This window comes from Oncorhynchus mykiss, chromosome 17 (genome assembly GCF_013265735.2).
Source record: "Oncorhynchus mykiss isolate Arlee chromosome 17, USDA_OmykA_1.1, whole genome shotgun sequence".
Classification (NCBI taxonomy): Eukaryota; Metazoa; Chordata; class Actinopteri; order Salmoniformes; family Salmonidae; genus Oncorhynchus; species Oncorhynchus mykiss.
The window spans coordinates 22,178,519-22,200,517 of NC_048581.1; the positions used below are offsets into that span (position 1 = coordinate 22,178,519).

The 21,999-nt window shown below is 42.5% G+C and overlaps 2 protein-coding genes across 5 annotated transcripts; both read left to right on the top strand.

Moving 5' to 3' along the window:
* Nucleotides 1–2,488: 2,488 nt before the first annotated feature.
* On the top strand, nucleotides 2,489–14,884 carry LOC110493492 (carboxylesterase notum2). Of its 4 annotated transcripts, none has more exons than XM_036949405.1 (14): nucleotides 2,489–3,125; nucleotides 5,958–6,024; nucleotides 7,607–7,861; nucleotides 8,123–8,448; nucleotides 8,988–9,040; nucleotides 9,868–9,963; nucleotides 10,159–10,219; nucleotides 10,489–10,586; nucleotides 10,692–10,794; nucleotides 11,214–11,402; nucleotides 11,614–11,714; nucleotides 11,973–12,120; nucleotides 12,869–12,916; nucleotides 13,681–14,884. In XM_036949405.1, the coding sequence occupies exons 1-14, from the start codon at nucleotides 3,103–3,105 to the stop codon at nucleotides 13,985–13,987; spliced, it is 1,875 nt and encodes a 624-aa protein (XP_036805300.1). In that variant the 5' UTR covers nucleotides 2,489–3,102; the 3' UTR covers nucleotides 13,988–14,884. The 4 variants fall into 4 exon arrangements, with proteins under 4 accessions (XP_036805300.1, XP_021423469.2, XP_036805301.1 ...); XM_021567794.2 differs by having other exon boundaries at nucleotides 7,789–7,861; XM_036949406.1 differs by having other exon boundaries at nucleotides 7,792–7,861.
* A 1,453-nt stretch (nucleotides 14,885–16,337) lies between these two features.
* Nucleotides 16,338–21,686, top strand: LOC110493491 (40S ribosomal protein S15a). The gene is made up of 5 exons (XM_021567793.2): nucleotides 16,338–16,435; nucleotides 17,403–17,540; nucleotides 17,767–17,846; nucleotides 18,067–18,152; nucleotides 21,553–21,686. The coding sequence occupies exons 2-5, from the start codon at nucleotides 17,408–17,410 to the stop codon at nucleotides 21,644–21,646; spliced, it is 393 nt and encodes a 130-aa protein (XP_021423468.1). The 5' UTR covers nucleotides 16,338–16,435; nucleotides 17,403–17,407; the 3' UTR covers nucleotides 21,647–21,686.
* The last annotated feature ends 313 nt before the right edge of the window (nucleotides 21,687–21,999 follow it).

Here is a 21,999-nt window from a genome sequence, read left to right on the forward strand (position 1 = left end):
GCAGACAGTCTGAGCACTGATGGATTGTGTGTTCCTGGTGTAACTCGGGCAGTTGTTGTTGCCATCCTGTACCTGTCCCGCAGGTGTGATGTTCGGATGTACCGATCCTGTGCAGGTGTTGTTGCACGTGGTCTGCCACTGCGAGGACGATCAGCTGTCCGTCCTGTCACCCTGTAGCGCTGTCTTAGGTGTTTCACAGTACGGACATTGCAATTTATTGCCCTGGCCACATCTGCAGTCCTCATGTCTCCTTGCAGCATGAGCAGGGACCCTGGGCATCTTTCTTTTGGTGTTTTTCAGAGTCAGTAGAAAGGCCTCTTTAGTGTCCTAAGTTTTCATAACTTTGACCTTAATTGCCTACTGTCTGTAAAATGTTAGTGTCTTAACGACCTTTCCACCGGTGCATGTTCATTAATTGTTTATGGTTCATTGAACAAGCATGGGAAACAGTGTTTAAACCCTTTACAATGAAGATCTGAGAAGTTATTTGGATTTTTACGATTTATCTTTGAAAGACAGGGTCCTGAAAAAGAGATGTTTCTTTTTTTGCTGAGTTTAGTATATTTAGCAGGCTTAGGCTACCTGATGTTGTGGAATGAAATCGTTCCAATAAGTCCTATAGAGAATGAAGGGGGGGGGGGCTTTTTGTGACTAAAGTTTGATCGTCACATATTATTTCTGTTCCAGATTAATAGTGTTGACATCTTTATAGCCAAGATGCAAGTCTTTTTAAAAAAGCAACAAGTGTACAACTGCATTTTTGGCACAGCTTTGGGTGACAAACTTGCTGCTACATAAAAACATGAGTGACGACTCCGTCATGATGCAGGTGTTAATAACAGTTAACCATAAAACCCAACGTCTAAATTAGCATCCGTTTTCTAAATTAGCAACGATACTCGATAAGCAGTAGGATTTCGTTACGAGTCTACGACTCAAGCAGAAATGCATATTTTTTTTATGACGCAGCGTAACGTTCTTCATTGACATTCATTTTACATAATATTATGAAGCTATTTTTAGCATCCAAACATGGCAATCAGGAGAACTGTGGTTGAATTGTTCGGCTTCTTCCCCCTAGATTCACCTCAAAAGGAATCTGCTGATATATCGACCGAGAAATCAGCAACAAGAATTTGAAAATAGCAATAAAACTCCCGAACGGGACCGTGAATAATCAAGGCTGTAAATTTTGTGCATGTGGACAATATAAATTCATATAACTCATAAAATCTTTCGGATGCAGAGCATATTGTTTCTTGACCTAGATCTACAGGGTTGTCCATCACCTGCCTTGGGATAAAATCTGACTGACATTGATCATACGGTGCCATTCTCTCAGCAGGATCACAATAGAGCTCAGTTCTGAAACCCACACTATCATAATTCTAAGAATGTGTGGATATTGGAACATAACCGGAGTCTCTTGATATGAAGAAGCCACTCGTTAGGTTAAGACACCGTTCATTAATTTGTGTATTCAAGAGGCTTCCCAATGGACCGTCTTAAGCTCCTAAAATGTTGACGTTTTGAGGCGATTGGTATTTTCCAGCCTGCTATCTACCTGGTATTTACCTTAATAATAAATACACATTTTGTTTCTTTGAGTTTCTTTGTAAAAAAAAAAAAACAACTCTGTATCAAAATATCATATTCAACTTTCCCATAATGCTGTATGCTGATACTTTTTGGACATTCATTTTTAAGCCGAACAAACCTATGCTTCTGATGTGAAATAAAAAGTAGCACCTCCTATCTGTCTTCTTTGTGTACATTTTTCTGGTTAATTTCCATGTTCTTTGTAAAGTTATTGGGTTTTATCTGTTTTAAACATTGCAAAACCAGGTGCGAGTGCTTGGTACTGTAATGGGGGTTTTACTGACCTAAAAAAATAATTCACGATTATTTTCAAAAGACTGATTTGACTTTGAAATTAAACATATATTTAACATATCTTGTAACAGTTGCATTGATACATTAAGGCTATAACAAGGGCAACTAGCCAATCATATTTTGTTTTGTTTGTATCACAACATCAGTCAGCCCAGTGGGAGAGTCCCTAATTTATTATCAGAGCATACTAGCGCAGATGCTAGCTGTCACATTACCATAAATTCAAGCAGAATTCCTACGCAGTGTTTGTATGTTCAAATTCTGTTCTTGTTTGTCACAGCATTCATGCCTGTAACCTTTATAAGAGCTTCTGAGAAGCGAGGGGCCATTAGCTTGATCTGATCCACTGCAGCACTGAACACAATGGTGTTGGCCAGTGGCCAATTCTGTACACAAATTTGGTTGTCAAAGTTTTTTTTTTAAACAACATTTCTCTATACTGCCTGTTGTAGCTGGATGTGGGAGTGAGAGATGACAAGCGGGGCTCACATGTTTTTTGAAACATACCGTACACTCATACATAAACTGACTTCTCTTTCCAGTAAATGGTCAGACATGTGGGTCCCCTCCCTCCCCCCTGTGAAAAGGCTCTAGAAAAGCTGTGCCCACGTGTCCACACAGTGGGGAGCCACAACACATGATGTAAAGGACTGACATCACCTCAGCAGGAATCCCTGATTTACGGCCGCCCCGACATGAGCAAGACCGCCACCTACCAGCTCCAGAGAAATCCAGCCAAGGTCATGTTCTGTATCTGGGTTATACTGTATGTCATAATGGATGACCATGTGAATATTAGGTTTAATATTAACATGTATCTACTTTTACAGATTCAGGACATTAACATTAACTCCCAAGACTCCGATAGCTCTCTTATTCATTGGTGGTAGCAATCATTACGTGTGCTTGTCCTCAGCAGCTGTGTTGGCAGTTGGCACCCTGCGTTGTGGATCAGCTGGGGAGAGGCTTATGTGAGGGCCAAGGCCCTGCTGCCTGCTTCCCTCTGAGCGTAGCGTGACCCTGCGGGCACATACATCAGCACAGTGACAGGCTGGGTGCTCGGCCGCTCAAGCATGACTCCAAGGCCACGTTGCTGCTCCTCCGTGTCATGAGCCCCAACGACTCTTCAAGCTATCCACTGAAGCATGTCCCCATGCCCCCCTGGGACCCTGGCAAGAGGACAATGACCTGGGCAACAGGAGACCGTTCATGGACTCGGCAATACTCTGCTAGTAAGTTTGCAAGTACAATTTCTCTGATTAATGTGGTGTTTTTGGTACTAGGTGTGCCACAGGGCTCGGTTCTTCACACGATTAATAAATAAAGAATATTCCTTGACAGTGGTGTTTGCTTTCAAAGTTTTGTTTGTTTTGACAGTTTTAGGGTCCAGTGTGTCAGACAACATTGGTATTTTATTGTGTTTTCACTGAGTTTTTGAAACTTTTTTTTTTTTTACAATGGTATTTGCTTTTAAAATGTAATTTGTTTTCACACATTTAGGTTCCAGTGTATGTTGCATGAGACCAAAGAGGCCTGACCTTCTGAAGTCGTGGAGTTATACCCCCTCTCTCTGTCTCGCCTTGTTCTTTACTCGCACGACAGTTGCTAGCTGGAGGATAGGGGCTGTGCAGTTCATCTACTGATGAAATCTGTTCTGGCAAACATGCTCCAGGCACGCCGACGATGGGCTGAGAGGTGGGAGCATTAGATGCACCCCTCTGTGGCCTCTCACGGACCCACCATACCTATGGGCCTACAGTATGTCATGCCACCGTGTCTATGGCCGTTACATTACCCTGCTCCTGAAGCCGATCCCGTTTTCACCGCTATCGGTCCCCTCCATCCATCACGCTGACTGGTTGACAGTTTGCAGAAGGTTGCCACGCATGGCCTCTAAACACCTGGCTCTAGTCGAGGGCGTTGCCCACTCCACCTGTGTCCTCTTTAGTGGTCATTTCACACTTTGCACCAATCCCGGTCAAGTCCCTTCTGTCGACTGGGCTGATTGAAGGGTGTGTCCTGGCAATGATGTTTCTCACTGGGCTCCATTGTTCTCCGCTGAGCCCGGCTTTCATGCAGCTCGTAAACATGCCACTCTCCTGGCTCATCAGTCACGGGCCCTCTCCCCTCACCAATGCCCTACAACGCTGGTGACAACCCTGATATCAGGGTGATGTGGTAGCAGATTGCCAATTTAAGCTCCTGTGTGGTTTATATGTCACTGCAGGCCAGTATTCACACCCACAGAGCTTCTGTATTCTGTCCTCTTACAAGTTGACTTCAAGCTGCTATGAATACTGTTCACCGGCGGGCACCCATGTGGCCAGCATATGGTGGGCATTTACTGCCCGTGTGCTTGATTTTGAAGTTGTTACCAGTGGGTCATAACCTTTTCTGTGTTGTGGTGTGTCCCCATAAAATGTGGTGTATGTCAATTCTTTGATGCTCTCTGCCGACAGATATTCTAGCTCGCCATCAGCTCACTGACACTGGTGATGACACACATGCTCAGCAGACAAAGTGCCCTGGACCACCCAAGCTTTAGGTGTCTATAGCCTGACCTTGAAGATGCGTAGGGTACGTGAGAAAAAAACAACACAGGGAGAAAGTATGCCTCTTATGTGCTCAGGGGTCAAGCTTCTAGCCCTGCTAGTGTTAAGTTCAGCAAGGTCTTTACGGCCTCGGCACATTCTGTGTGAGGTTATGCTAAATGTTTTTCTTTACAAGTAAAGTGCAGTAGGTAATGGACCTCGGAGATGTGTGTGTGTCCTCACGGTGGTTAGGAGAGGCTTGGCCCCTGACCTCTAGCTGGTTCAGAGAGTTGAAACCAACATGGGGAGCCGAGAACATCGAATGTGCTTTCGCTATTGATCTGAAGCCCGTCGGTGCGTAAAAAAAATTATCATCTGTCGAATCCCATATCAAAGAAAACAAAATAGCAGCAATGCCATCTCAAACGCTCTGCTCAAGGCGTTCTAGCGAAAAGGTGATAGATTTACAACAGGTTTTTTCTTTCGTTTCTCAGCTATTTGAGGTATCTGTTAAACAGATTGTTGCATTGATTTCTGGGAAGACAGATGGTTGTGTGCATGCTTTCAAGACGACCGAAGGAATGAAGAAATTGTTCAGCTCAGTAGATCAAGTTCAGAATAGCAGTGTCATTAGATCTCATTTTATTGTTTCGACACATACGTTCTCACAGACATATTTTCACGTATGGTCCTTCTGGCATAACTTGAAAGTAAAAAAAAAATGCTTTAGAAGAAGCTTTCTATTGAGAAGTGAGAATGTGAATCAGAATGAGATTTTAAAAAAAATACCTTTCTAGAACATGCCAAAGCAATAAGACTAACTATAAATGTCTGATTTTATACATGACATTTAGTTACGAGACTAAACACACCAACATTTCTGGATATTATCGATGTCATTTCTGGATATAATTGATGTCCTTGACGAATAATGTCCTGTACTATGTATTATGTCATGTTTATGTGGACCCCAGGAAGAGTAGCTGATGCTTTTGCAGCGGCTAATGGGATCCTAATAAATACCAGTACCAAAATACCAACATTTCTGGATATCATATCTGTGTTGTAGGTACACCTGGATTACTGTCTGCTGTAACTGTTTGGTGTATAGTGTCCAAACATAGCGCAACCCTTAGCCGTTTAGATGAAAGTACCCAACGCTCAGTTAAAGGGATAGTGAGAGTGTTTTGTAGGTAGTCGAAATGCTAATGGTCTAGGCTGACTAGTGCTGCGATCAATGCTTTTGTGTCAAGTATCGTATGTAACTATCCCATGCCTCCCTCCAAGTCCCCAGCCCCAGTCCCAAAATCCCCAGCCCCTTATCCCAGTCCCTTAACCCCAGCCTCTCTGCTGTCTCTCCCAGTCCCTGGGTCTCGTTAAGGGACTTGATTGACACGTCAGGATGGTGTGCATTTCATTGATGAGAATTTTAGAGGCCGGGCTCGTGAACTTCTGTACTGATCAGTACGTCACCCCACAGCTATCACAGGGGGGACGTGAGATCGGTTTCAAATACCCTGCCTCTTCCCTCAGTGGCAAACCTTCTGTCCTGTCCAGGAGCCCCCAGCCCAACCTGGCCCCCACAGGAGCACAGCGAAAGGTAAAGCAGCTCGCAGCCGGTCGACTACCGCCACATCGTGTAGAACTTGGATTTACTTCTGTACTGTGCGTATGCTGAGATCTGTAATATATTGCATAGGGTGTAAAGGGGATTTGGGGATTTTACTGGTAATACTTTATTTTTTCACAAATATTTGCCTGGAAATTATATAGGAAGATATTGTGGTCACAGTGGGTACTTTTTTGGTGCTTCTGTAAACAGATTTGGTAACTACCAAATTATACCTTTCTTGCTTTAACGAATCCCAAAGAAACAAATTATTATTGTTATTAAATAAACAATAATGTTATAACTTTACCCTATGTTATCTATATGTAAATACAGAGCCCGATAAAATATGGACTGTAAAATAATCCACAACCCTCAATTGTTTTATCTCTCAATTTCCTGATGATTAGACTTATATTTGTTGTACACTTGTCCTATTCAAGTCTCACACAATATAGGCTACCCCAGCAGGTGCAGTAATAACAGCAACAATGATTTATACTCTAGACAGTTATATTTCAAGCATTTAGAGTGTTTCAAGCCAGACAATGTTTGAAGATGAACAACCCTTCACGATTAGAAAAGGTTTTGATGGCGGTGTTTTGCACGCAATGATTTTTGGAGGGCTTTAGCTCGAGGCTTTTGCATTTGAATTCTGTCATAAAATGACGATGGATTTGACTAAAAGTCAAATATATACATAGCAAATTCAATTGCACATATTGTAAACTTTTAATCAATATATTTCTAATAATTTTATATATTAACATTAATAGCCTTCATTCAACACATCATTTTCTTATTGTTATGTCTAAACGTTTTACTGTAGTGGATTGATTTTGCAGTTTTAAACACAGATACTTCACATAACTGTTATTGAGGTCATTTACAAGACAGTAGTTTTGGAATTGTTAGTTAGATTACTTGTTATTACTGCATTGTCGGAACTAGAAGCACAAGCATTTCGCTACACTCGCATTAACATCTGCTAACCATGTGTATGTGACAAATAAAATTTGATTGGATTTGTTTACCAACACATCTCCTTCAGTTGGCAAATTAAACATTTGTGGCACAAGGGGTAAAGTTCAGCTTGATAAACATTCATTTAGAGCTTCTATCTGATATCATTAAGCTGGAAACCCATCGCTCAACAAGACAGCCACCACGTGCTTTTGCCACCCAAAGTATCAACCACTCTGTACCTTTGTGTGTGTCCTCTGGATCTTTCAACGTGAGGTCAACATACAGGGGCTTATGCGCTCTTGTCGGAGTGTGTCTGAGCTTTGTGCTCTACTGACCTCCGGGGTACACGGCACACGAAAGGATTATGCTGCAGATATGCCAGCCATGTAGGTGTTTAAATCAAAGCACAGGCGAACAGAGGGGAGAGGGGTGGGTGAGAGGAGGGGAGAGGAGGGGATGAGGGAGGTATAGTTTTTTCTTGTTGTGGGACTGGGTCAAGTGGGTGGATGTGTGGGTGCGAGGCGGGAGTGGGTGGGGGCGCTTGAAATATGTTCAGCAGAGCGTGTGTTATCTTTTCTCCTCGCCACTAACCATCCAACACCCTTAGCGTGTCGTCACATCGCACAGTCAGAACCTGGCGGCAGCTCAAAGGGAATGCTGGGAAATAGGATCCATATGGTGGCACTATAAAGTGCACCGCCAACCCAGAGCCTTCACCAAAAAACTGGCCAAGCCGTCCTCAACGCCAGCATCCATTCACCTACAGTCTCTCCTCACCTGTCTCCTCAGTAGCATCGCTGCTCTGTTTTACCCAAGATCCTTCCTCACACGTGACCTTCTTCAGAACTGGATACTGAAAGGGGTATGTTGATTTTCTGTGGCATTTAATTTATCCTGATTGTTATTGATCATTTCTTTAATCTATTTTAACTTTTGAGAAGGATGTTTGGTATGTTAAGTCAATTTGCCTAACATATCATTAACCTTCATTCATTTGCAATGCTGGTGCCCAATTACTCTAAACCAAACTGCGTCTCTCGCCTATACCATTGAGTAAGGATGGTGTGTTTCAGTGTCTATAAGTTGAGTGTTTCATGTAGCATGTTTTGTGCTAAACTCTTAGGCTGGATTGACTATGAAGATCCCGGGCCATGTGGTTTTCCTGCTGCTGATAGGAGGGATTTGTTGCCAGAACAACCGCAATGCCAAACCTAGTGGCAAGTCATCTAAGAAGAACCAGGGGAACCAGAACCAAGGGTCTGAGGCAGCCCAGTCGGCCCCAGAAGATGAGCCCCATTCTGGGCCAGTGGAGTCGGGCAGGGAGGGTAACTCTGGAGGTCGGGCGGCAGCCCAGCAGTCAGCTTCACAGAACAACAAGGCTTCAGATGATATGAAGCTGCATGTCCTCAAGAATACTCAGGTCACATGCAACGATGGAACAGCAGCAGGGTAAGATGCTCTGGAAAACTATTTAATGGAGGCAAATGATGACTGTTTAGATAATAAAAAAGCTCTAGAGATTTTGTCTTATGTCCTGAGTACAATCACTCTATCAATTTCAGCAAAAATGGATGTGATTAGGAATCATATAGTGCCGTGAAAACACTGAAATAACTAACCAGTTGTTCGTGTCTTTGTATTTGTCAGTGCTATTACAGCTGTTATTACACTGTAATGTGTTTTAATATTAGATAAAGTAGTAATCTAGTCCTCAGCTATCAGCTATCTAAGTTGGTGGCGGCAAGGGGTAAATGGTTTTAATCACTATCAAAGGACTTTGAATTAGAGTTTGTGGTTGAACTTTGAAGAAATAAAATAATTCAGGAATTGTCACGTACTTTATGGTACTTAGCATCATTGTGTTGATAAGGGGTTACAATGATGAGTGATTATGGTTGGAAGATCGGCCAACACATGACACTATACAGCAGTGTTCTCTAGGTTTCACCATTCACAGCCCTTCATCCATGTTTATTTGTGGTCCACAGGTTTTACCTAAAGGACTTCAAAGGGAGTAAGCGATGGCTGATATTTCTGGAAGGTGTGTATTTTAAACTCATCTGGTTCATTTGATCTTGAGAGGTCAGCGCGTGGCATGTTTGTGTGACGCCCTCATCGGCATCTGGACCGGTGGTAAGTCTCCTTTCCCTTTTTCGTCTTTTTCGGCGACTGTCTGTCACTCTGATTGGACGCCTCCTCTGGCATTCGCCCCTCTGTCGCTATGGGATATTTATGAGGATTGCGTTGTGACATCACACGTGTATTCTGAGACCTACAACCGGATGTGTCACATCCTCTAAGAACAAACATTTCAGCAGGTTGAAATGTCACAGCGTACATATCCTACATCAGAGGTACTTTGCTGTTGGATACAGGTCAACAAGTACCAAGATATCCACTCTTTTATACGGCAAGGATCTGATTAGGTCACAAATGCCACAGTTTGTTCATTTGTTTATTTTCTCAGCAGGTGGTACGGTTCCAAAAGGCTTGACTTACATTTGATTTACATGTTAAATATGCATATAAGCATAGGTATGACTAAGATTATAACTCAACCATTAATGGACCCCAGGTGGGATTTTAGGAAGCAGTCACATAATAGCCACCAATTTATATCCCTGCCGTTTCTATTCAACAGTCCATTGCCATACATGTGCATCAGACCCCACAGACACTCCCTCAGTTCGGGAGCCTGACCAGAGGCTAGCCGATGGAGCTGCAGGTGGATGCCTCAGTTACCCTCCCTCTCCCATTCCTCCCAACCCCCATTCCTCTCAGGCCTCTGAAATGGGCTAACAAGGGGGTCTCCCTTTCTGAGCTTCTGAAACCGGATGTGAGAAGCTAATATTAGTGTCTTATTTTTAGGCGGTTGGTGCTGCTACAACAAAGACTCCTGCGATACCAGATATAAAAATATCCCACGACTCATGACCTCATCCGACTGGCCCCAAACGCGCAAAGGTAGGTACTGTTTTAGAATGCGTCCTCGTCATTCATCATACATGTTTTACATGGGCGTCCATGTTTGGTCCCATTCCCAATATACATTGTGTCATGGGTTGTTGATTGTCATATGACATCAGAGTTGTGTCCTACTGTATGTCCAATGAGAGGTCACCACTGTCTCTGCTTGACTTTCTATTGGTTGCTTTACAGGAAGTGGAATATTGTCAGCCCAGGCGGAAGAAAACCCTCATTGGTATAACAGTAATATTGTGTAAGTATGCTTGTTAACACGCTGGTTGTTGTATGTTACCGGTACATGTTGTCCTACATACTGTACTGCTCATACTGTACTGCTAACTAAAGTTCTCAGGATCTGTGTGATTGAAGAAGCCAACTGCAGGCTGAGATGATGAATATCAAACATGACGTGTGTGTGTGTGCGTGTGTGCGTGTGCGTGTGTGTGCGCGTGTGTGTGTGTGTGTGTGTGTGTGTGTGTGTGTGAGTGGCTCTGACCCAGCTGTGTATCTCCTCTTCTGCAGATTCATCCCGTACTGCTCCAGCGACGTGTGGAGTGGCACAGGGCCCACAGCCACCAAGGAGAAGAGAGGCCCGGGAAAAGAGAAGGAGAAAGATGCCAGTAGGTCCTCTCACCACCAGCAGATCCTCATTATTTTCCTCAACACCAAAGCCATTTCAATATGGTGGTTTGTTCAATTGATTGCTTATCTATGTTTCCCTCCAGTTGAGTATACCTTCATGGGTTCCCTGATCATCCGTGAGGTCATCAAAGACCTAGTCCCTAAAGGCATCAAACAGGCCAAGGTTGTCATGCTGGCTGGCACAAGGTGAGTTCCTCTCCTCTGCTTTGGGTCTGTTCCCAATCTTGCCCCGTTGTCTGGCACCATCTGTCTCCGCTACCCAGCTCCACACACTCACACACATTGACAGAGTGAGTCTATTTTAGGACGTCCTGTTACTGTTGTCTACCATAAAGATGTTTACGAGCCCTGCTGTCCTGTATTGGCCGTAGAGTGTGGGACAATGACATCATGTCTATTAGGGGCCTCTTCCATAAAGGAGGACACAGTTCTGGAGATTCTTCCCAGGTTAGCAACATGTTTGGTGAGACACCCTGAGGACTAAAACAAGGACACACAGTTAAGTCTGACTGTGACAGCATAGCATTATTGTGGCTAGCTGTCGGCCATTTTGGCTCCAATTGGCAGTGTGCCAATTTTTACCCAGTTTCTTTGCTCCCCTGCAGTGCTGGAGGGACGGGAGTGCTACTGAACATTGAGAGAGTGTCCAGTCAGCTGGAGCAGCTGGGGGTAGAGGCCCAGGTCCGAGGCCTGGTGGATTCGGGCTGGTTTCTGGAGAGTAAACAGCAGAGGGTTCCTGACTGCCCAGACAGTGTCTCCTGCTCACCTGTAGACGCCATCAAGAGAGGACTCAAGTAAAGCACATCTGTCTCTCTCCCTTCAGCTTATCCATGTCTCTATGACCTTATAATGACAGATGCCCTGAACAAAGCATTGCATCTCATCACACGTGTAGCTTTATTTCCATTGTTTTGAAGTACACCAATAATTTTAGCATATAACAGTTGCCCTGTCTATGTTCAATGCGCACTGGAAGCCATTTTTCTCCAATGGCTGTTTTCTTAGGCTGTGGAACGGGGTGGTCCCAGACAAGTGTCGGCAGCAGTACAAGAAAGGAGAGGAGTGGCAGTGCTTCTTCAGCCACAAACTCTACTCCTCCCTGACCTGTGAGTGTCTTTACTACCTACCATCATCTTGTAAGAATGTGTCTTTCATATATGAAAGCTGAAGGGTCATGAATCAGAACGCTAGTAAACTTTATGTCCATCGTGTTACCCATCAAGATACCAATAAATGTTACGACCCTCATGTTACCCAATAAAACACTTATAGGTACAAGCAACACCCCAACTCTGTTCTCATACTGTGTGTGTGTGTGTGTGTGTGTGTGTGTGTGTGTGTGTGTGTGTGTGTGTGTGTCACAGCCCCTCTGTTTGTGGTGCAGTGGCTGTTTGACGAGGAGCAGTTGAGAGTGGAGAATATCTACCTGGGGGGTCAGACCCTGTCAGAACAGCAGTGGACCTACATGCAGAACCTGGGAAAGGATATCAAGAACTCACTCAAAGATGTCACGTAAGTGTGCAGCTGCAGCGACGGACGTGACCGTGGAATGTGGTAGACAGCTGAGCTTGAGATTGATCCATGACATATAGGCAAAGAATTCACAAAACCTACGTTTCGTGATCAAAACAAGTAAGAGCACCTCCCTAATATTGAGTTGCACCCCATCACCTCTTCCCCTCAGAACAGCCTCAATTCGTCAGGGCATGAACTCTACAAGGTGTCGAAAGTGTTCCACAGGGATGCTGGACCATGTTGAGTCCAATGCTTCCCACAGTTCTGTCTAGCTGGCTGGATGTCCATTGGGTGGTGGACCATTCTTGATACAGGCAAACCCAGCAGTGTTGCAGTTCTTGACATACTCAAACCGGTGTGTTTTTGTCACCTTCTACCATACCCTGTTCAAAGTCACTTAAATATTTTGTCTTGCCCATTCACCCTCAATGGCACACTTACACAAACCATGTTTACATTTTCTCAAGGCTTAAAAAAAAGTAATTAACCTGTCTCCTTCCCTTCATCTACACTGACTGAAGTGACATCAATAAGGGATCATAGCTTTCACCTGGATTCACCTGGTCAGTCTGTCATGGAAAGACCAGGTGTTCTTAATGTTTTGTACTGTCAGTGTATACTATTGATCAGCTGAAATGGAAAATTAGCTCAAATGAATCAACAGCAATATTCTCCACATGTTCCCAACACTATGAAATATGTCACGCTGCTCAGTGCTGACGTTATGCTGTGGTGTGTGTTGCAGGGCTGTGTTCGCACCCTCCTGCCTGTCCCACACATTGATCACTAAAAGGTAGGACATCTGACTCCCTGGGGGCCCTGAAAAGCACATCCACTGTCCCATCTACCCCTCACCCCTACCCTGACCCATCTCTACCCAGTGAGCTCATGCTACTCTTTTTGTGTAGCTCGTTCATCAAACCGCATTCTGCGTGTCACTGAATGACATTTCACACTTTCACTAACCCTCCAGCACGCTTTACACATACACACACACACACACACCCACCCATACACACAAACGTGCACAAACAAACTCAGCCCTTTAAGCAAGCAAACACATACACACTTAAAAGGGAACACACACACACTTACAAAATCACGCACACTTAACACACACACACACCTCTCCAGCTGGACATAGGGTCAGTGACAGGGCAGAAGGTGATGGGAGGAGTGATTATGCTCAGGGTTGTAGGGGAGGAGCTGGTTGCCTAATCTTACTAGTGTGAGGTAGGTGGATCACATTTTCACAGTTTTGTAATCTAATGCAGGGCTATGTTGATGGTAGTTATGGTGGTGGTGTTGGAGGCAGGACACAAGGAGGGCACAGCTGGGGAACCAATTGAGACGCAGCCTGCCAAGGCATACTGCTTGTGAGAAGATACAGGGCTCAAGTGGCCCAACACGCTCTCTCTCTTTTCACTGCTACCTACTTCAATCATCTCCCTGTTCTCTGGCACCCATTCACTCCCTCTCCTCTCTCTCTCTCTCTCTCTCTCTCTCTCTCTCTCTCTCTCTCTCCCCCCCCCCCCCCCCTCTCGTTCTTTACATTAGTAACTGGATGACGTTTCAAGTCAAAGGCACCTCCCTGCCCCGGGCTCTGCAGTGCTGGGATAAGAGTTTCCAAGAAGCCAACCGTAACAGCAAGACCCCCCTGAAGGGCTGTCCCTTCCACCTGATCGACACCTGCCACTGGCCCCAGTGCAACCCTACTTGCCCAGCCTTGGTGGACCAAGCCACACAGCAGGAGCTCACCCTGCTCCAGATGTTAGTGGGCATGGGCCTGGACCTCCAGAAACTAGGCCTGGACCTCAGGAGGGACAGTAGCTCTATAACTAGCATGATCAGTAACGGTGGCTAAGACAAGGAGTATAGAAGCCCACTCTCTGGCTTAGTAAAGGGACATTTTTTATGAGTTAGGACGTAACCATGAAAGGTACAGAATCTGGTTACTTCTGTTGTGCCGCTCAGCCATTCCGTTGTGCTCCACTGTTACCATGCCGTCTTGACCGGTGGGTATGTCACTGGGCTTACACTATGTCTGTCTGTAACGTTACAGTTTGCCTCCAGGATCCCTCTCCTGGACAGTTTAAAGAGGGGAGGGGAGTGATTCCAGTTTACCCCTGGGTTGTGTCTCACATTTGATTCCAGGGAGAACGAGGAGTGCCAGGTACCTGTAGCTAACCAGTCAGACACCAAACCTGCAACACACTTTCACCCAACTACATGTACTATACAAAACTTCAACAACATTTTGTGAAGTGAAACGTACTGCTTTTGAGGATTTTTGAATAAGCTATTGGCACATTTTATCATCTTGCCAACATAGGACTGGTACAGTATTCAGAGGAAATGTACATTTTATCATCTTGCCAACATAGGACTGGTACAGTATTCAGAGGAAATGTACATTTTATCATCTTGCCAACATAGGACTGGTACAGTATTCAGAGGAAATGTACATTTTATCATCTTGCCAACATAGGACTGGTACAGTATTCAGAGGAAATGTACATTTTATCATCTTGCCAACATAGGACTGGTACAGTATTCAGAGGAAATGTACATTTTATCATCTTGCAAACATAGGACTGGTACAGTATTCAGAGGAAATGTACATTTTATCATCTTGCCAACATAGGACTGGTACAGTATTCAGAGGAAATGTACATTTTATCATCTTGCCAACATAGGACTGGTACAGTATTCAGAGGAAATGTACATTTTAATGTAGATGGTTGACTGGAAGGATATATTATAAGAGTCTGCTGTTTTAGATCCATGTCCAAGCTCAAACACTGCCCGAGAATGAAGGACTGCCTTGCAAGGACACTTCAAATCAAATCAAATCAAATGTATTTATATAGCCCTTCGTACATCAGCTGATATCTCAAAGTGCTGTACAGAAACCCAGCCTAAAACCCCAAACAGCAAGCAATGCAGGTGTAGAAGCACAGTGCCGAGACCATTCTCTAACTTTTATTGAATGTGTTCTACACGCACGCACACACACACACACAGCCTACAGTTTATATTTCCCACATTTCTACTGCTGCTGCAATTACAATGTTGACTTTTTAGAGATATATATAAATATATATTTGATATGCATGTGAAGTAAGGGATGTTTGATCTTGCAAAAGTGGCCCAAATGAAGAGTAATTGTCATACTTTCTAATATTTTATATTATCAAGAGAAGGTTGTGACCATCTCTTCTTTCTTTGAGTTTACCGTGAAGTGTGTTTGAACCTAATGTATCTTCCCCTGGACCCTTTTAAGTGATGTTTCCTCTTCAAAAACACTGTAGTCGATACTACTCAGCTAGTGTGTCATGTACTGTAATATCTACATAATTTACATCATTAAAGATGCATTTAATGTGATTATATCTAATCTATTGTATGGTAATTATAATCAGAATTGTTTGATTTGCTACTGTTTTAAATTGTATGTAGTAATGAACCCTATTTTGCTTGAAATATTTACCTTGTAAACAGAACTATAACTTGACAGGCATTATATAGTGGATGTATGTTGAATTGAATACAGAACAATAAATAAAAGGTTGGATTATCCTTGAAAACCTGTTCAGAGTGAGCTTTGTTACTTTTTCTTTGATTGAACCTCCTGTTATTAAATCATTATTATTTTAAATTCATCCTCAAATTCAGAAGATCTGAGATTTAAAGAAAAATCTCCATCAGGTTTCAATAAAGCATAATCTACTCGGTAGGCCTACTGGTAAAACATCATACTGTATTTATTTCCCACACTCCAACCACTAGATGGCGATCTTTTAGATTTAAACCAAAGCCCCACATAAGATACTATAGTTTGAAAAGGGATTACAGACTTCCCAACTACTACTGTAAATATGAAAAGAGAGACATCAGAGATGTTTCAGAAAGATTGTAATATGTTTTGGACGTTTACATTTGCTTACCGACACATTCAAAATATCTTGGTAGATTTGTCTTTCATTTAGAAATCTCTATTTCTTGCACAAATATAATCAGCAATATGAATTGAATGCTTCTGTTTTATCAACTTGGAAGTTTGTTTGCATTTAGACTAAAGGGTAAATAAGGTAATGAGACTGTAAAATAAGGATGCATTTGCATCTAAATCACTGTCTGAATAAATATAATATATATATTTAATTATCAACCTTATTTTGTATCAAGTTTTCATAAACCCAGTGGTTTTCAGCTGGTGATCGCGTGAACTCGTCGTAAAAAAATCTTAGTTTTTGCCCATAATGCATCGCTAGGTCTTCCTACTTCCTCTTTCCGCCATATTGCAGAACCGGTAAGGGCCCCCTCTAAAATTTCATTGTCAATCTTTCCCAAATCTAACCCATCCAGCCGTCTAAAACACAATTTATGAAATTATATAAACGTTTAATAATGTACTAATGTCATGAAATGGTTATTGTGTCGATATGTTGTGAGATGTTGGTGTTTTGCCTTGTGATTCGTAAAGTCCCCATCACTGTCCGTTTTACTGGTGTGTTGAATCGGTAGCTACAGCATATTAATAAAACCCGACAATTAATACTGCTAATTACGTTGTGTTTTTAAATAATCGACAAATTTGCTTTATTGTCAAGATATGGTATAAATGTTGAAGAGTACAGTTTGGTTGGCCAACCAACTCTTCTAGCTAGTTTGGCCCGTACTCGTAGTCCTTCCATGCGTGGTAGACAGTCGATGGTGGTTGTTAAACGTGTCTGTATGGTCGTGCAAACCTCTTCTAATTTCTTATCTAAGGACCTAACGTTTGTCCCAGTTTTGAAATAGTTGGTGTTGGCGCTAGCCATTCGAATGTTATGTCTTGACCAGTGAAATGTAGACGGTTCGCTCTAACCAGGTAATTTGGATAGCTAGCATAATGTCTGTCGAGGTTGCTACTTTAGTATGTAGCCTTCTGTTTTCTTCACCAAAGTAACCACGTAACGTAAGCTAACCGGCTAGTTGGGCAATACTTTGCTAGTCAATATCTTCGCTAACGTTAGGTAAGCCTATACTCAAATTGTCATTGCTTACTCAATATCCATCTACCTACATTTGAGCTAGCTTAGTCAGTTTGTTGGCTGACTTATTTGTCAAGTCAATAGCTAGCTAGACAGCTAACGTTAGCTTGCCAGTTTCACAGCATGTTATGAGGAGAACAAACCACTATTAGACTGTTTACTATTAACTAGTTAGCTGAGCAGTGGTTGGCTGCCTTTCAACTCCTAAACTAATTTAACTTTGTATGTATCTTTGATCGACAGGCATCATGGTGCGCATGAACGTTCTTGCGGATGCGCTCAAAAGCATCAACAATGCTGAGAAACGTGGGAAACGCCAGGTTCTGATCCGGCCGTGTTCGAAGGTCATTGTACGTTTCCTGACCGTCATGATGAAGCACGGTGAGTTACTGAAATGTATCATTTGATTTGTAAGTGGTATGGGTCCAGTCAAGATGTGCAGGTGTCAGTTACAGGTATGACCAGGAGACTACATAACCCACTTCCCTCCAGGAGGAGAATTGCTTGCCTCCGGTTGAGGGATCTGAGTTCAAGCCCTGTAACGTCCTGTCGACAATGCTGTGTGTCTGTACTTGATTTTGATTCCCTGCCTCCCTTGTTATCCCAGGTTACATTGGTGAGTTTGAGATCATCGACGACCACAGAGCTGGGAAAATAGTCGTCAATCTCACTGGCAGGCTGAACAAGGTATAAAATAAAAAAAGTTCAATAAATGAGTGCCATTCTACTTAATTTTACTTATCTTTTGTATTGGGGTAGATTGATAGACTGTGACCCCTCTGTTTTGCTCTTCTTCTCTGACATGTTTTTTTCCCGTGCTCATATTCTGCATTGTGGCATTATCAGCCTACCTGCGTAATTGTATATTTGCACCTGGCACTTCTAATCTTTCTTTTGCTCATTTCAGTGTGGTGTGATCAGCCCTCGTTTTGACCTCCAGTTGAAGGATCTGGAAAAGTGGCAGAACAACCTCCTGCCCTCAAGACAGTTCGGGTGAGAATCAGTCAGCAGCACCCTAATGGTGGCATGAATGTCGGAGTGGCCGTATCCCGGTTGTGCAGTGGCGACTTTGTTTGCTACGGTGTTTCACGTATGAATGCATCTCTTGATGTCGTGTTAATGTGCACCTTTGGGGTGTATAAAATTGTGCACCGGGTTTCACAGACTTTAAATCTCTAACGTTTATTTGGATGTCAAAGCAACTAAACTAATAAGCCTTTTATTTCCGTGCCTGAATGTTCAGCTTCCGATAGCATTAAGAGCAATCAAATGCAGCATTAGTCTAGTATTTATAGATGCTGGGAGCTGGTTGGGTTGGAGATTGGAACAGTCCTTGAAATGCACTTTGAAAAGATGAGGGCAGCCTGGGCAACGGGAACTAAAACCTTTATCATAAGTCGGGGATGGGCAACTTGGGTCCCTGGGACTGAGTGTCCTCTGTGTGCTTCCACTTTCTACGGAATGTATCCATGGAAATATGATTGCTGCAGCCTCTTGAACAGGATTTGACCTGCAAAAAGGGGGTGAATATGATTGAATGTTCTTACAGTATCACTATGTGCATGAAATTGCTCTCAGCTTTACTTAAGTCCAATGGTGGATGTGGTGAGGGCATGGTCACAGATTTATTGATCTGTGTGATGTCGATTGATGAATCCAATGACTCGTCCGCAGCTAGGGGGAAAAACCGACGGGACTGGCTTAGGTTGTTGATATGTGGACTGTATTTCGTCTCCAATGTTTATTGAAAACCCAAATTTGCACAATAAGCACTTGTCTCTCAAATGCATTGTTACAGTGGTTGGCTAGCTAGCTAGCGAACTTTAGCCATTAGCAAATCAGTCAAAACACCTCAAAACAAGACATGGCATCAAGAACAAGATGAACTAGCTGAAACGGGTCACGATTCCCCACAGGGCAGTTGTCATTCTTGCTAGCTATTTGGCCATCCACAACTATGCTTGGACTTCTGCCCCATTTAAAGCATGTGCATCGTTTTCTTGCCGTTATCAGCTAGCCCATCTATAGTCGGCATATTTTGGCGTTCCATCTGTGGCGTTTACCTGTGTCAGTCTGACATAGAAAACCTTTGAAGGCTACAGACGGGAAAGTCATGCTATTTGTATTTGAGCAATATAATTGGGAGTTCATTCAACTTGAACTCGCAACTTCTTGAACTCCAACCGTACTTGAGGCGTTCGCATGGCACACAAACTGTCAAGAGTAAAAATAAGTATTTATCAAGCTACTCACTGCACTTATTTGTTTTAGGGTAAGCGATTTACAAAAGTAAACCTTCAATGCTGCAAAAATTGCAATAGGTTGGCTACTGTCGACTATTGATAGTCTGCAAAAAGAAAGCTACAAAAAGACACATTCGTCTTGGCTGGCCTGCTGTAGCCATGTCTCTTTTGAAAGTTCTCGTCTTAAAGGGGCAACGTCCTATTTCTTAAATTGATGTACTTTAGAAACAACATTTTATATAATTAATACAATTTTAAAGAATATAATGTCTTGCATTGCTACATTGTTACACAGACTTTTATTATATGCCATCATAACCAAATGGAGCCTATTACTAGCTAAATGGAGCCAGAGCATGTCAATCTAGGTCCTGCATTTATAAACTACCCCATATCCAGGCCAGTGAGGGGGGAAAAGGTTTGTGTTGGACCCTGGTTGGTGCTCATTTGATGTGACTTAGCGCACTTATACGGTTTGCACTATTGAAGATGGAACTGAATTTTGATGACATGATCAGGGTTCGTATGGTCATGAAAATCCTGGGACGGTCATGGAATTTTAAAATTGTGTTTTCCAAGATCCCAAAAGTTTAGGGCAAGTTTGAGTTTTATTTCTGGTAATGTAATTTGTTTAGGAATGGTGTAAATATTTTTATAAATTCACAAAAAATCTACATCAGACAGGATCAGAATTACGCTTAAGTGTGTTTGCGAGCATCGTCTGCATGTGCGAGAAGTGTGGGCTGTTGCTCAAGGAGAGAGACAGTCGGACATTGCTGAAGCAGGTAGGCCTAGTCTATAAAATATGATCGAGAAGAGACTAGGTAGCCAATTCCAAACATCTTGTACCCTCTAATGGTTTAGCAAAGGATAACGTGTATTCATGTTTTTACCATGTTCAAAAATATCCCCTGACACTTGCGAATAAGGCCATGCAAAGTTGATTCACTTAACAATTTGTTTCATTTAAATTATTTTTGCAGAAACAAATGATTCACTTTGCTATTGTATTAGTTGGGATTCGAATCAAGATTATTTGTGAATCCTTAACATTAATTTTAGGAACTTGTTTTGTATATACTTACAGTTGATTTGGGCATCCAATGTATGGGACATTGAAACTCAATAGATGCTAGACAGCCTGCAAAGTAAACACTTCTAAGATAAATATGACAACTCGAAAAGCTACATTTCCTGAATAAATTTTGTGGTTGATTCAGATGAATAAAACGATTAGTAGCCTACATAGCCATTTGATATGTTGAATGAGCAAATTATTTCAAAGGGCACAAGACGTATTTGGTTGCAATGTTTTTCATAAAGGGTGGTAAACCATCCTCCGGGAGAGCTAATGGGTGTACCGGCTTTTATTCCAGTCCCCCTGTATGACTTCATAACATTTGTTGCATCTAGCTTTTTCTAAGAGAATGACTCTTAAAGTGAAGATTGAATGTGATTTGGATAATCACTATCAGGAATAGTTTTACCGCCGCAATGCATTTCTTGTTATGATAGGCTTCACTCTGTACATCCACATGCATTGCTAACTTTGCTTGATTGGAAAAGCATTGAATGTTTATGATCATAATGGCCTCCATACAACATAAATGGAGGACTAATGTCGCCAAAATTCAGTCCATCTTCAATAGTGCAAACCATACAAGTGAGCTAAGTCACATCAAATGAGCACCAACCAGGGTCCAACACAAACCTTTTCCCCCCTCACTGGCCTGGATATGGGGTAGTTTATAAATGCATTAGACTCATGCAGGACCTAGGTTGACATGCTTTGGCTCTATTTAGCTTTACTGTGGAAAAGTGGTTCGGGAGTAGAGACCAAAACAGTACCTTAAGTTGTCTTGATGCGGTAATGATGGTGTGCAATTGGTTTCTAGCAGGTTTTTGAAGGACGAGGTTGGGAAATGCTTGTTTAAGTGTTGTATGGCATCAATGGAAGTGACTGATGTTGCTTTAGAAGGGGTTCAACTGGATTTGTCTCAGCTGTTCCTGGTGTTTCATGGTCTTAGTCTATTAATGTTAAATGTACTTTTGTAATAGAATTTCCCTACTGCTTGCCATAAATGAATTTAAGTCTGCCTGTTGTGAGTGTTTATAAACTCATGTCTTACACACCTTGTCTGTTTCTTCAGATACATCGTGCTGACCACCTCAGCTGGCATCATGGACCATGAAGAAGCCAGACGAAAACACACAGGAGGGAAAATTCTTGGATTCTTTTTCTAAAATGTAAAGAACTGCAAAATAAAACACCAAATCCAGTGGACTGGACTTTGTATTTTGTCTTATTAGATTGCTACAGTCAAAATGTTATGTATTGGTACAATGAGAATGATTCATATTTTATACTGAACAAAAATATAAATGTGGCTATTTCAAAGGTTTTACTGAATTAGTTCGTATAAGGAAATCAGTGAATTGAAATAAATTCATGTGGCCCTAATCTATGGATTTCACAAAGCTGGATCTGTTGGTCAAAACCTTTTTAAACATTTTTTTAAAAGTAGGGGTGTGGTTCCGAACCAGTCAGTATCTTTTGTGACTACCATTTTCCGCATGGAGCGTGACACAGCTCCTTC

What these genes read in the sequence shown, in the direction of transcription:
- LOC110493492 (XM_036949404.1), top strand. Translation starts at nt 5,827, where the DNA reads ATGGTGTGCATTTCATTGATGAGAATTTTAGAGGCCGGGCTCGTGAAC. An exon ending in TGGTATAACAGTAATATTGT is followed by an intron (nt 10,220 to 10,488) that starts GTAAGTATGCTT and finishes CCTCTTCTGCAG; the next exon opens with ATTCATCCCGTACTGCTCCA. An exon ending in GCCATCAAGAGAGGACTCAA is followed by an intron (nt 11,403 to 11,613) that starts GTAAAGCACATC and finishes CTGTTTTCTTAG; the next exon opens with GCTGTGGAACGGGGTGGTCC.
- LOC110493491 (XM_021567793.2), top strand. Translation starts at nt 17,408, where the DNA reads ATGGTGCGCATGAACGTTCTTGCGGATGCGCTCAAAAGCATCAACAAT. An exon ending in GACCGTCATGATGAAGCACG is followed by an intron (nt 17,541 to 17,766) that starts GTGAGTTACTGA and finishes TTGTTATCCCAG; the next exon opens with GTTACATTGGTGAGTTTGAG. An exon ending in CTGCCCTCAAGACAGTTCGG is followed by an intron (nt 18,153 to 21,552) that starts GTGAGAATCAGT and finishes CTGTTTCTTCAG; the next exon opens with ATACATCGTGCTGACCACCT.